This window comes from Tachysurus vachellii, chromosome 24 (assembly GCF_030014155.1).
Source record: "Tachysurus vachellii isolate PV-2020 chromosome 24, HZAU_Pvac_v1, whole genome shotgun sequence".
NCBI classification, from domain to species: Eukaryota; Metazoa; Chordata; class Actinopteri; order Siluriformes; family Bagridae; genus Tachysurus; species Tachysurus vachellii.
This window is the reverse complement of record NC_083483.1, coordinates 4,106,898-4,122,534: the sequence shown is the minus strand read 5'-3', so window position 1 is coordinate 4,122,534 and position 15,637 is coordinate 4,106,898. Positions and strand designations below refer to the sequence as shown.

Here is a 15,637-nt window from a genome sequence, read left to right as displayed (position 1 = left end):
GTTTCTTTAGTTTGATTCACTAAGGCATGAATTTCTATTTTGAATTTATTCAGTTGATTCCTAGGATTCCGGGGATTGACTCCGTATCCAGTGAGACCCTGACTGGGATAAAGTAGTAATTGAAAGAATCTGACTCCTTGAATTTGAATCTTCAAATTAGATTTGCTGGTTTTATTCCCGGAGTTTGGCTCCTAGAATTTTTTCATGAGGTAGATTTCCAAGTTTAATTAACTGTGTGTGTGTGTGTGTGTGTGTGTGTGTGTGTGTATGTGTGTGTGTTCACACACACTGTAGATGTAATCCATTAGCAGTGCTGTGTTTTGCTGTTTCTTTTGATCCATCTTCACCATGCTGGGGATTTGGAGGGCAACAAGGCATGATCTGATGAGCTGCCACTGAGGTGTGTGTGTTTGTATGTGTGTGTGCAAGAGAAAAAGAAATGTGTGACACAAAATGCCACCAGTGCAGACAAGCGATTACAGTGAAGGAAAAAAATAAGGTGGAGATTCTGCTTTTGCAGAGACACTCATCCCTCTGTAACAGACACAGGCATAAAAGTGATACATATGCAATCATATGCTTGCTGGAGTGTTTAAGAAAGTGTGCGTGTGAGTGTGTGAGTGTGTAATTATCTGAAGGGGAAATTGTATCTCTATTGTGTATAATGAGAGCGCTCACTCATACATACAGCAGCTTCTATTAATGAATCCCTTTTTTTTAACTACACTTCCTGTTTTGTTATATTTTCTTTTCATAAATGGATGAAAGGATACGAATATGAATAAAAGCGATCTTATTATCTTATCTTTGTATCTTAGATCACAGTTTTGTTTACAACACAGAGCTGACTCATTAATAATGTCTATAATTTAACACACTATACAGAGTAGCGTCCTTTCACACACATGCAGGTTAGTCTGTGAGTGCTGCAAAAAAAATCTGCTCAAGTTAATCCAAAACCAAATCCAAGCAAGTTTGTTTCGCTGGATTTGCTCCCTTATATGTTTGTTTGTCCAATGTTCTACCTTATTACCTGATTTAATGAACTTTTGTTCAGTTATTTTGCTTCATTTGACTGAAGGATGACACTTCATCAGTTTGCTGTCCTAATACAATTCACTGAGTTTGATTCCTTATGTTTAGTTTTCTGAGTTTCACACACTTTAGTGTTGAGTTTTTGATTTGATTTTTGATTTTTCTGAGTTTGAATTCTTTGGTTTAGTTTTCTGAGTTTAATTCCTTATGTCTTATTTGCACTTATAATGACAGCTTCCAATCAAAAAGGGTGAATCCAAACACCTCTGAGACACATGAAGCAATGTAGCAGCCACTTTTCAAACTCCTGCTCATACTGCATCACAGGGAGCCGTCACAGGGAGTCGTCACAGGGAGTCGTCACTAACACGCTAAAAGTAAAGTTCTGCTCGACCCCTTCTACATAGATGAGCTCACAGATTTAATGAATGGCTAATTTGATTAGATTGAAAGGGAAAACAAATGAAGTTTGCGCTTCACACAGACTCTTGGATTCCTCTCCATGGATGCAGATTTATAATTGCGTTCTCCAGACTGTAATACTTTTCTGTTGTGTCACACTCACCTTGAGTTTACTTTTTTTTGAGTTTAATCCTTGATTCTTAAGTTTCTCTGGATGTTCAGTCAAGAATCCATGATATTGTTTCCCCAGAGTTTAAGTTGTCTAATTTATTCATCAGCTTTGATGAATTTAATGATTTTCTATGTTTACCTGAAATTGATGCAATGAGTTTGATTGGCTAAGTTGGACTCCTAGGTAGTTTTTACACGTGAAATCATTCTGTTTGATTTTTATCTTGCAGAGTTCTTCCTGGAGTTGCTGGACAACTCAGAGAAGTCTCTGAACCATATGTTTGAACGGACCTATGGCAACCTGTTCATACAAAACTCGGAGATCTTCGAGGACCTGTTCTCTGAGCTACGGCGCTACTACACAGGAGGGAACGTGAACCTGGAGGAGATGCTGGGTGACTTCTGGGCCAGGCTTCTGGAGAAGATGTTCCAGCTACTGAACTCTCAGTACTCCTTCACAGACGAGTATTTAGAATGTGTGAGCAAGTACACAGACCAGTTGAAGCCGTTCGGAGACACACCACGCAAACTCAAGGTCCAGATCACGCGTGCCCTAGCTGCCGCACGCACCTTTGTCCAGGGACTCATGGTGGGACGGGAGGTGGCCAATCGCGTGGTCAAGGTGAGGCACAGCTTATTGCAGTATCCAGTTACTGCTAGCTGCAAAGCCTACAGACAGACGGATAGATAAAAATAAAGTTAGTGAGACACACAGAAAGACAGAACGAGAGAGACAAAAGGCTGACAGTCTCTCTCTCTCTCTCTCTCTCTCTCTCGCTCTCTCTATTTATCTCTCTCACTTACACACACACACAGTCGTATATCTCACTCTCTGAATCAGGTGTGTTTTATGTGACACATGACCATGGACCTCTGTGTGTGTGATCGAGGGATGTTTTCAGGTTGCTCTGAAATTTCCTGTTTCCTGAGTGGAGTTGGGAGTAGGACACGAGGGGATTTAATCAGGTTGCTGTTTATCAGGCTGACCTTTAGTGTGGTGTTTATTAGTGCAGCAGTGGCAGGGATGGATCAGAGCTCCACTTTATCACAAAGCACACACATACGTGATAAATCACACCATCAGAGAAACACACACACAAACACACACACACACAGTCTAAAACATGTGTTTATGTCTGTCTATGGCACTAAATATGTAATATGTTTACCTATTTTATGATTAAATGCACAAATAACTAAATTATTTGGGTCCCAGCCTGGGACTGGGTTTAGAACGAGTGCCATTTCAATCTCTGCGTGAGCTGTGTCCCAAACTTCTAAATGGCACACTGACCTATGATGACCCGTTGTAGTAAGCTGTTCAGAGCAGTAATAATGGTTTGGGTTATAGTGCGTGACTGTGTTTATAAATGTGCCAAGTATGTGCTATATTCCAAATCAAATTCTAGTACAATAAAAAGCAGATCCAGATGGTACACTGTCTGTAATATGTTCTACATATATTAGCTAATGTAGTGTTTACATGCCAAAACAACTTAATGACTACCTAGAGCTGTGTCTTAAACCATGCTGTACTTTCTATAGGCTGCATCCCAAAACCCAGACTTCTGTACTTGTGTAGGTACACTTTGGTGCATAGAATTTAGCAAGGGGTCTTAGTGATCTAGGTAAGCCAAAGTTGCCATGGAAACTGGACACTGCCTGAAGCTGTGTCCCAAATTGCCACTTACGTGCTGTGACTATAATCTTTGGTTTGAAGCTATTTCGATATCCTATGTAGTACATTAATGGCAGTTTGGGACACGACCCAGGACTTTCTGATAGCGAGTTTGTGTTTCGTGGCTGTGTGTGATTGGCTGGTTCTCTTTTAACGGTGTCATCTTGCAGCAGATGGAAAAACAAAGGCATATGTTGACTTTTCAGAATTCAGGAAGTGATTAAGGCTCTTATTGAAACACGGCGGTGTCATAAACATGAATTTAAAAGTGACAGCACAGAGCAAAGAACCACAAGACCCACAGATGAATGCACCAATCACATTGCCTGTAACGGCAGTAATGGCAAGCGTCTTTTATCTGTCTCTTTGGAAACCGAGGATAATGGCCATTAAGAGAAGTGTCCTTGAGGAGTGATGTTTATTAGAACGCTGCTGAGAGATCGAGAGAGAGAGAGAGAGAGAGAGAGAGAGAGAGAGAGAGAGAGAGAGAGAGAGAGAGAGAGAGAGAGAGAGAGAAAGTAATTGCTTTCATGTCCTTTCCAAAATGTGTTTTGAACGTATTTTCACCTGTGTGTGTGTGTGTGTGTGTGTGTGTGTGTGTGTGTTTGTTGCAGTCTGCCTGCCTGATAAAGTGCTTAATAATGTCTATGTGATATTTAAACTCTCTAGTTCAGCCATTCGTGGACACGCGTGTGTCTTAGTGCTAGCGTCCAGAAGGTGATTGCAAATCCCAGCAATCCCTCTATCTAATTCTAATACTAGATTCTGAGATAAGGCAGTGCTGCTGACTCTGTTATTATATATCCAGAATTCCGAAGAAATTCCATAAAATTTTTAAACTGTCCCCAGGCAACTAACACTAACATAAGGCAAACACTTAAATTATGAGGCATTCACCCTGTGTTCTAAGGGCACTCCATTCTCTCGGTATATAGCACCCTTGAAAAAAGGTGAAACTTTCATTATAGAGTCATTGGAATATAGATCCCAGGGCACAAAGGACATAGGGAACAGTATTGAGAAGCCCTGAGAATGTATAGTGCTGGGAATATAGAACCCCAGGAATTTAAAAACATAAGAGGAATTTAAACACTGGGAATAAAAGCAAATTGTTGTAGGAGCAAAAATCCCTGAAATCATAGGAATCTGGGACTAAACTTCCCTTTGAAAAATAAGAACCCAGAATTGTGTACAGCACGATAGAGCAAGGCATTGAGAAACATACATACCTGAGGATAAACAGCCCTAGGAACATAGACCTTTTGGAAAATAGACTTCTGGGAATAATCATGGAATACAAGGGCATTGGGAAAACAGGGATCTCATAATATAGAGCTTTGGGAATATAGAAGGGGAAAAAAGGCAACAGGAATCATAGGACTGAGGAACACAATGTCTTGGGAAAATAAGGCAATATTTGATATAAAGAGTATGGGAATATACTGTAGGGTCCCTGGGACTTTTGGAAGAGGGCAGTTTAAAATTGAAGAACTATAAGATCATAGTGCCCTAGAAATATTGGACACTAGACAAAACTGAATGAAGAGCTTTGGCACATAGGGCCCTGGAACAATAAGACTCAGGACCCACTGTCACGGTTGTATTACACTCTAAGCAACTGTTATGCACAAATACAGTGTTTCTTAATTCAATGCAGGGCAACCAATATCTGATCAATAGTTAGCAAACAAATTTAACCTGACATCATATAGCACTATCAATACCAAATATAAGCTCTGTTTAATCAAACTATTAACAAAGGTCTTCATGTCACAGCAGTAGAGTGCATTTTTTTCAGTCAGTCTTTTATTAATGTTTTTTTATTAAAGTTTATTATTAAAGTACATGCAAGCTTCAAGTTCTAATGAGCTGTCACATAGCATACTCACATCATTTATCATTTCACCTTTTTACAATGCCAGTGATTCATCATCTAAAACACAACCTGAAAGATCATTAATCAGCCTGTAATGTTATTAATGTGATGAACATGCAAGGAATCATGGGATGTGTAGTACTGTAGATATGGGTGAACAGGGAATGGACATGGTGGGCAGTTTACATTTTTGCAAAGTTACTGTTAGAGTTTTGTATATAGAATAAGAAGACATGGGTTAGAGTAACAGGTGCAGTAGGAGTGAGGGGCGGGGTCAGAGTAAAATGTGTAGTAAAAGTGAGGGGTGGGGTTAAAGTAATCAGTGCATTAAGATTGGGGGTTGAGTTACTGGTGCAGTAAGATTGAGTGTTGGGGTTAGAGTAACAGGTGCAGTAAGATTGAGGGGTGGGGTTAGAGTAACAGGTGCAGTAAGATTGAGTGGTGGGGTTAGAGTAACAGGTGCAGTAAGATTGAGGGGTGGGGTTAGAGTAACAGGTGCAGTAAGATTGAGTGGTGGGGTTAGAGTAACAGGTGCAGTAAGATTGAGGGGTGGGGTTAGAGTAACAGGTGCAGTAAGATTGAGGGGTGGGGTTAGAGTAACAGGTGCAGTGAGATTGAGTGGTGGGGTTAGAGTAATAGGTGCAGTAAGATTGAGTGGTGGGGTTAGAGTAACAGGTGCAGTGAGATTGAGGGGTGGGGTTAGAGTAACTGGTGCAGTAAGATTGAGGGGTGGGGTTAGAGTAACAGGTGCAGTGAGATTGAGTGGTGGGGTTAGAGTAACAGGTGCAGTAAGATTGAGTGGTGGGGTTAGAGTAACAGGTACAGTAAGATTGAGGGGTGGGGTTAGAGTAACAGGTGCAGTAAGATTGAGGGGTGAGGTTAGAGTAACAGGTGCAGTAAGATTGAGGGGTGGGGTTAGAGTAACAGGTGCAGTAAGATTGAGGGGTGGGGTTAGACTGAGGAAAGGGCAGGATTAGATTAAATTTGGATTTAGAGTATATGATGCAGTTATAAGGGAGTGTGGTTTGAGTGAATGGAGGAGTTAATGTGAGGGGTGGGGTTAGAGTAACAGGTGGGGGTTAGCATAAGGGGAGAATAGAGTACGTATAGGAGTGTTGGCTGGGGTAGAGTATAGAGTGAGCATTGGGTTAGAGTAATTACAGCATCACAGTGAGGGTGGTAGTCAATAGTGGGAAAGGCTTACAGTGAGGCCAGGATTTAGGGTACGGTCAGTATAGGATTATAGTAAGTGTGTGTTGTAGAGTTATGGGTAAGAGAAGGGGTAAAGTAATGGTATGGATAGACTGAGGGTGAGAGTAGGAGCAGGATGTGAGGTTAGAATGATAGTTAGAGTTAAAGAGTGAAGGATGGAGCTAGAGTTTGGCTTGTGGTTAGAGTGAGGGTGGGGATTAGAGTAGACTCAAAGTGGTGTTAAAGTGAGGGGTAGAGTTAGGCAGACATCGGTGTTAGACTGAGGGGTAAGGGTAACAGGAGTGGTCAGACAGACTGGTGTTGACTTACGGTGCAGGGTCCAATAGAAAATGGGGCTAAAATAAAGGGTCTCATTAAGTAAGGGGTTCTTAATTAGGAAAATATATAACTGTTACATTTATATTGGTAAAAAAAAATCTGCATTTTCTCTATTTTTTCTGCTTAGTTTGATCTTTGATAATATCATTTCAACACACACAGAGCTGTAAAATAAGCATTGTGAAACGAGCACAGTGAGGAAATATGGCCACAGCAGGAGATTTTGACAGATGAGATTGGCCATAATTGGAGTGCGAGACCATCGCCATGTCCATCAATCACACGATTGCGCTCCATCGTCCTAAAAGTGTCCGATATTAGTGTTGCACACTAGAGGATGAACACAGCAGGAGAACTGATGTGTATGTCATTAAGCAAGCACACAAAACAGATTACAAATGTTGCTCGTTTTGCTTTGATACTGTAACAGCATTAGAGAAGCGTCCTGCAGTGATTAGTAGGATATGTGAGAACTCAGTGGTGCTAAACAGGCTTTGGGCTAGAACACCAGTATGTTGAGAGTTCAAATCCTAGAGTTGTTATTCCTTCACCTGTGGGATCAGAACAACTTAATAGTTTTTAGACACTAACTCCTAACATTATAGAATTATAAATTCTTTCTTTCTTTCTTTCTTTCTTTCTTTCTTTCTTTCTTTCTTTCTTTCTTTCTTATCATTACAGACAAAACAGAGTAAATAAATGTAGTAAATGATAGTATGACACTGCCTTTGCTTTAGTGGAGGAATTACAGTGGGATTAAACCCAGCTCCTGCTTTTAAATCAGACACAGTGAGACTGAAGACTCTCTGTGTGGTGGATTACGAGCCCGTTTGGAGGATTTGTGCTTCGTGATGCTGTAGTGCACTTAAAAGCTTTAGTGTACTGAGCAGTAATGTGATGATTTGTGGGGATTAAATGTTGTTTGTTTGGCTCTGTCACACTCAAAGTATGGAAATGAACTCTTTTTTGTTGTTGTTGTTGTCTCTGACATCACTTCCTGCCAATTGAAGGTTTAATTTAATGATGTCTCCTATAATAACATAATTTCAGATTCTGTCTGTATTTGCTGCTTAAACAATGTCAACATATGCCATTTAACTGGTAATCACTAAGTACAAGGATTTATCCAAGACAGCAAGAGATAGTATCAGTGAAGAAGATGGTTTCTTAGACAAGAAAAGTACATTAGATAACAGCAGTATCTTGAATAAAGATAGGATCTGGGAAGGTATCTTTAATAAGAACAATATTTTGAATATGGAAGGTATCCTGGGGAAAAGGTACACTATGTTGCCAAAGGTTTGTGAAGTAGCTTTGTTTCTGACCACTTTGTCTGACGCAGAGTTCCTCAAATGTGCTCGCAGGGAAGCATGGTATCTTGGACAAGGACGGCATTTTATTCATAAAAGGTATCTTGGACAAGGATGATACCTGGGCAACAAAGAACATGAATGGTATCACTGAACAAGTATAAAAGTATAGTGTACTTATAGTAATCTCTGAACACGTCTAATATCTCTGAACAAAGACAGTATCTTGGACAAAGATGTTATCTTGAAATAGAAGGACATCTTGGACATTATGGACACAAGAAAATTATCTTGGAAAAGAAATTTATATGGGACAAGGATGCTATCCCTGAACAAGAAACGCAACATGAATAAAGAAGGGATCCTGGATAAAAAGGCTGGTATCCTGGAGAAGGAGAGTATCATGGACATGGCTGGTATTCTGGTCAGGAACTTTCCTGCTAGCCAAGTTATCAGTTGTGAACCCCTAAGCGGGGAATATAACAGACTACATTTGAAAGTTGCTTGCATTTAAGCTATAGGCAAGTCCAGTGAAGAGGAGCTGGACAATTATTATAGTTAAAATTTATTGCGTCATTTATGGTGCTCTGGAAAAAAAATCTCTATATATCCTACAGCTGAAATAATTTAGTGTAAAGTCGGAACAGTGTTAGTGTGATATTATTTTATGGAAGACATAGTGAGTGTCAGTGCTTTAGGAGGCCCACAGGCAGTGACAATCTGCCTATTTAAATATAATTTTGTGTGTCTCTCTCTCTATCTCTCTCTCTCTTCCCTATTCCCACTTTCATTTTTTGTATGTCTGTAAAAATCATTGACTTTAAAAGCAACAGGGGTCCAACAGTCTGAGTGCACAAGAAGATTTCATCATCAGCTAGAACATGCTAATGTCAAATGATGGGTTTCTCCAGCCCTGTACGCTCTATTCTGATTCGCCAAGAAGGCATTAATAAACACACAATGATGATAGTGTTTATGAGGGTTGGATATTGAATAGATGGTGTGTGGTTTGGGACACATCCATGTTGGACTGATGATGGTATTTTACAGACTATGTAATGAAGCAGGTGAGTGAGGTGGGAACATGTCCACAGCAGACTGACTGTGTGTCTGGACTGATCAAGGTGTTTATGTGGACTATAAAGTGAATAGGGTGTCCATTATTGTGTAAACTAGCCTGGATTCTAATAACACTTACTGAGTACTGTGGACACACTGGTTTTAGTATAGCTGATGCAGCAGGTCATCACTGGTCACTTGTATACGCTATTTACAACGGTTTGAGACTTAACTGCCGTTGTTCAGGTTCCCTAGAAAGTTTTATTATTGTGGCATTAAAACCACTTGCCAATAAAATGATAATTAACCTAGATTATCCATAATAAAATAGTTTGGTGGTTTGGGACACAGCAATTAATTTTCCACCAAACTATAAAACTACCACCTCTGGTACTAATTTGTAGTTTGGGCACTTTGTGATGTAGCCACAGGCATCCAAGATTAGCTATTAAGCTAAATAGTGTGTACGTATGATGAACTACTATGTACTCTGTACTCTGACATGCACTTTGGTTTGCTTTTGATATTTGGAACATAGCCAATCCCCTTCCCCCTACTCTGGTGATAATATGACACCGGGTGGGTCTCAGGGATCAAACACGCCGCTGCATGCCTTCTCATCTATCGGTGTTTGACCCATGCGACACCGGATCACATCGCATCAAGTGCCAGGAAATGCACGAGCAGCGTCGCCACACACGCGCACACACACACAAACACACACACACACACACACACGCGTACACACACACAAACACACACACACACACAATCGTCCTGAGATGAAACAGGTCTCTGTGCTAAATATGGAACAGCGTGTGCACACAGCAGAGACAGATGCAGAAACGCCATTTACACCTCCGACCTGCCTAGTAAAATTGTCACAGAGAGGGAAAACAAGTTCATGTAAGCATCTCTCTCTCTCTCTCTCTCTCTCTCTCTCTCTCTCTCTCTCTCTCTCTCTTTCTCTCTCTATGTCTCATCTGTCTGTCAAAGAATAATATCTAGGTCGCCTATACAGATTACCCAAAACACCACATCACAACCAAAAAAAGAAAATGATATTATCCGGAAAAAGAAAGTAAGAAATATCAGACATCTCTGAGGAAATAATAAAATCTTCATTGGTTGATTTTTTTTAAAAAGTATGTTTTCAAGTTGTTTAATCTTAGTTACGGTGACGTGTTCAATAATTCATTCATTTATATGACATTATACAGTTATGTATTATTTACTTGACTTTCTATTCATCTTTTTTTCCTGAGATGATTCTAATAAACCATCATAATGATACAAAGGATTTTATGTTCTGAGAAACATATAGAACATTTAAACTGCAGAAATAAAAGATCTTCATTTTTAACAGAACATTAGCACATTAAGGGATTTTTCTCAGAACATTAGCACATAGAAATATAAATAGTAATGAAATCAATTCAGACTGAAGATTTTGTTTATCTACAGTATGAGGACGTCTAATCGGACGAGGCAGAAGCTAAAAGTGACACGAACGTTGCTAACGTTTTTACGCAACAGGGTGGGGGAAGGTGGGTGGGGTTGGTGTGGAGTTTTTCTCATTCCGCAAGGAAAATGTCCCTGTTAGACATTTTGCTCCCAGCCAATCAGATTCACAGTAATGATGATGTCAATTACTGAAATAGATTCAACTCTTCAAAGGACACTGATTCTCTAACCTGAGAATGAGACGCATCCATGTGAGAGAGAGAGAGAGAGAGAGAGAGAGAGAGAGAGAGAATTAGCACTTCATTCTGAGGCGACTGATGAAAAGAGAGACTGCAGGTCTAAATGAAAGAGCAGCGGCCGCACGTCTCCACTCCTCCATTACACACACGCCTCTTTAAACACACACACAGCTCTTCCTCATGCTGATCTGTATTCAGCACACACTCGCACTGCTGATAACTAACACACACAGTTTTGAAAAGAAGAATGATGGAGTGTGGCAGCACAGAGCCGGGAATTTGAGAATTTAAAGAAATCATTTGAATAAAAATTGTATCCTATGCTAATGTTGCTAACAAGTATTGGTATTGTATAGCCTGTAGTTTAGTCTCTGTAGTTTTAAAAATAGCAAAAGATGTCTGCATTTTACTGTTTGTTATTCATCATTCTTTCTCTTTGTCTTCTTCTGTCCCTTTTTACTTCTCTATACTCGTTTCTTTTATTAGTTCACTAGTTATGTTGGCTTTGTAGAAGCTTATTTAAGCTTAGACAAAAAATATATCAAGAGTAACTCCTCCTAGAGCTTTCGAGCCATATGAACCAAATTCGGATATGTTGTAGATCCTGGTCTGAAGTTTGTTGCTCTTACTTTTCTAAGCGATCCGAGTACCGGTACTTCCGGTACCGGGTCTCAAAATGGCCTTTTTTCCCATAGACTCCCATTATAAATTTAGGAGGTTTAGAACTCGACACGCTTTTGAACTATCTACACCAAACTCGGCTCCTTTAGGGTGATATTCCGAACAAACCTTTAAATTGGTGTACCGACTGGCCCTCCGGTTGTCCCGCAGCCCCGCCCCCAGTATATGCAAAATCAAAAAACTTTTTACAACATGGACATGTGACATATCAAAACACTCAGAACAATGAGGGGAACTTCCTTACTGGTATTCTGATGACGTCACAGGACGTTACGTGATGTCACGTGAAAATAAACAAATTTGCACAACATAGACATGTGACATATCAAAACACTCAGCACAATGAGGGGAACTGCCTCGCGGGTATTCTGATGACGTCATGTGACGTCACCTGATGTCACGTGAAAACAAAAAACATTAGCACAACATGGACATGTGGCATATCAAAACACTCAGCCCAAGGAGGGGAATTGCATCACAGGTTTTCGGATGATGTCACATGCTCATCTCCACTTGCCTCCAAATGATTTGGCACCCTAGTGCTCCACTAGATTTCACAAGTTTTATGTCCACTTGCCTCCAAAAAGCACCGGCCTTTGCGAATACTTGCCTGGTCAAAGCCAACATCAAAGTTTGTTGCGACGAACTTTATAAATCTAGTTTTTACATTGAGTTTATTTTAGAGAAATAAAACCTTTATTCTTGAATCACTTCTGAAGTATTACTTCACCTTCAGACTTCACCCTTTACCTGCATCTGATGTGTGTTGTGGTATGAAATCAAATTGTGTGCTGAGGAAGAAAGTGTATGATATTCAGTTGTTATAACTGTTGTGTCGGGTTGACTCCGCTGACTCAGGGTCGCTCTTAGCCGTGTCGGCAGTGTTTATGGTAAGGATGCTAACCCGGTAAAGGTCATTTGACTCCTGGAACAAATTTAGATGCAGGTAAAAAAAAAATGGGATCAGCCACAACACCTGTGACTCAGGAGGAGATCATTGGGGTTTAGTGCTTTCCTCTCTGATGTGACATTTAGCATTAGCATTATCATGCTTCCACTTCCTTCTCCTGGTCACTGAGTGTAATGCTAAAGCATTGGCTCAAGGCTAGTAACGTATTTAGATGGGATTTTGGAGTGTGTACTAGTTTGTGTTTGGTGGGGGTGCAGGTAGGGGTGGGGGTTGTTCAGGGGTAGGGTGTGCTCCTTTTTTTCTTCATAGGGGATTGTGGGGATTGTGGGACAGCATGCAGAAAGCACAAATCGCATCATCTTAAATGTCAACGATTCCCTAAATGTACTCGGTCATGTTCTGTGTCTAAATGTGCTTCTTCTCTTTTGCAGCACAGCTTTAAGACTAAAGGAGCTAACAAGTAATGAAAGTGAATATCAACCAGATTAGCATAGTGCACGCTGCATTCAACACCATTATCAGTCTACTCATGCTGTGTCCAAAACCACAGATATTTTTACTACATAGCCTGTCTAAATACCAACCTTGGTCAGTGTTGGACGTATTCCAAATGACAAAGCCTACTCACTATATAGAATGCCTAAAAACTAATGTCAGTCCACTATGGACATGTCCCAAACCACACACCCTGTTCACTATATTCACTTCCATCAATCCAATATGGGTGTGTTCCAAGCCACATGCAACCTGTTTACTATATAGTCCACATAAACACCATCATCACTTCACCATGGAAGTGGACCATCCTGCACATCCTGCTGACTTTGTCGGCACTGCATAGTAAATGTGATGTGATTTGGGACACTGTTTTCAAGATCTTATTCTGTGACCTAAATTCATACACCGTGACATTCATTCACAGACTCGGCTTGAACTGATAATCTCAGAAATATCTCTCACACACACACACGCACGCACACACACACACACACACACACGCACGCACACACACACACACACACACACACACACACATTAAATTCAATAATATAAATTGTGCATGAATATTAAACAGGAGAGAATGAATGAGTTTCTAAGCTCGTCCTCACTCTCAGCAGGGTTTATCCTCACTACGCTGATCATATCACAGCCAAACAGCACCAAATCTCACAAATATGTGAGTGTGTGTGTACCGTGTGTGTGTGTGTGTGTGTGTGTGTGTGTGTGTATGTGTATGTGTGTGTGTGTGTGTGTGTGATTATGGATTACTGTGCCTGGTTGGAGCTAGAGTGTCACACCGACAGAGGATTTGAGTCCATCTATTTAACTCAGAGGTATTTGACTTTGTGCCTGCAGCGTCACATTAGTAAGGATTGAAGTCTGCACACTATCAAGAAACCCTTGCTGATTTTGTAAGCCAAACTAACCAAAAAATCTATCTAACAATGTGTAAATATTTATGATCAAAATCATCAGTGCATTTTTTTTTGCAGTCCTTCAGTCAGCTTCACTTTGAAAGGCTTTAACAGTTAGGGATATTAGCGACGTTTAGGCTAGCATTAACAGAATCGGTTTTGTAAGTAGATGTGGTCAGCTTGGCCACCACAACACATAAGAAATCAAAATAAAACCGACTTTACAGTAGTTAGCAGATGCTAGGTAAACTGAACCTTTGTCAGTTTAAATCTCTGTTTAAGTTTAGAGTAAGCTAGCCAACTATTAAAGTGCTAATAGCCAAATCCTTCATTAAGCAAGCTTAGCTAGTTAAAGTTGTGAGAAAATAGTTGAGAGGCAAGTTTGAAATAAAGAAAAAGAACAGGAAAGTAAAATAAAGCAAACACAAGCTAGGTAATAACTGAGGCTAACAGTATTGCTAACAGCAGAAGTGTTGGAGCGCTTTACCTCCGATTTACCTATTATTATTTAAAATAATACAAAGAATCAATATGACCTACATTGTGCTGTAATTCCATTTAGCAAGCACCGCCTCTCTGTGTGTGTGTGTACATGTTGGAGGGCTCCTCTGATTGGTCAGTTTTGTACAACAGATAAGTTAATTCAGTGAGGTAAAAGATGTAGAGGATGTAGAGGGAAATCAGTGTGAGGTGGCCATGTGCAGTGTGCAGTGAATCATTAGAAATATATACTTTCTTTCTTTCTTTCTTTCTTTCTTTCTTTTTTAAAGAGTTAAAGCCGTGAGATCTTCACACTGTAAACACTGATAAACTGAACATTTGACCGAATACAACACAAGCTGAGGGTATTGTGTGTGTAGTACACCATAACTCCTCAAGCGTGTCACATTAGGGTTTCAACAAATGTAATAAAGCAGGAAAATGTCAGGATTTTTGTCCCTCCGTAAAGATGGATACAGATACAGATACAGAGAGAGAAAGAGAAATGAGTGATGAGTGAGAGAGTAGCAGAGAGAGACAGTTAGCTATAAAACAGACCTGAAGCTCTAAAACAAGACAAAAACAAGAGCAAAAAACAGAGGGGGAAAGACAGAGAGAGAGAGAGAGATGTGATGTGATGTGATGAGAGATCAGACAGACGGTGACAGGATGTGTTTATCTTAGCGCACCGAGGTGTGCTGCAACTAACACGCTCCGCTTCTTGTACTTTCAATTACACAGTGACGGCTAACACGTGTAGCGCGACGTGTGGCGGGTAAACGAGTGAACGAGCAGCCATGACAGGAAGGACAAATACAAACACACACACAAACACACACAGTGTAAATTAGAGTGAGCTCAGGAGGAGAGTGTGCTAACACGTTAAACCAGCGCTAATGAAGAGACTTCTGGATTCTTCTTTCCAAATCAGTATTCAAACTTCTTTCAAATCCAGTTACTTTCTGTGGTGCACACTACACTATGTCAGAGTATGAAACAGAGCCCACACTGTATGACAGGTGGCTGTGACTAAGAATGTAACAGTCTGTAACAGACAGACTTTAAATGTAACAGGGTTTGTAACAGATGGGCTGTGTTTTGGGGGCGGAATTAGGGAGAGGGGGAAAATCCTCTGATTGGTTAGTTTCATACATCTGTGTTGTTCCATTTGTTGTTCCAAGTGCTTTTTAAACAGTTCCACTAAATGAGAAGATAAATTCATTTATACCACACACACACACACACACACACACACACACACACACACACACACACACACACACACACACACACACACACACACGAGACTAGACTAATCGCACAAGCCTGTATAGCAACAACCTGAAGTCTGAATGTCTAATCTTAATGTCTAATCCTCTGACCTTTC

The 15,637-nt window shown here is 40.3% G+C and overlaps 1 protein-coding gene across 1 annotated transcript in view; it reads left to right on the top strand.

The window, feature by feature from the left end:
* Positions 1 to 15,637, top strand: part of gpc6a (glypican 6a) — a 127,788-nt gene that overhangs the window by 72,299 nt on the left and 39,852 nt on the right. The window contains exon 3 of the mRNA XM_060860322.1: positions 1,839 to 2,230. Coding sequence (XP_060716305.1) covers positions 1,839 to 2,230 — 392 coding nt within the window. The remainder of the gene's footprint in view (positions 1 to 1,838; positions 2,231 to 15,637) is intronic.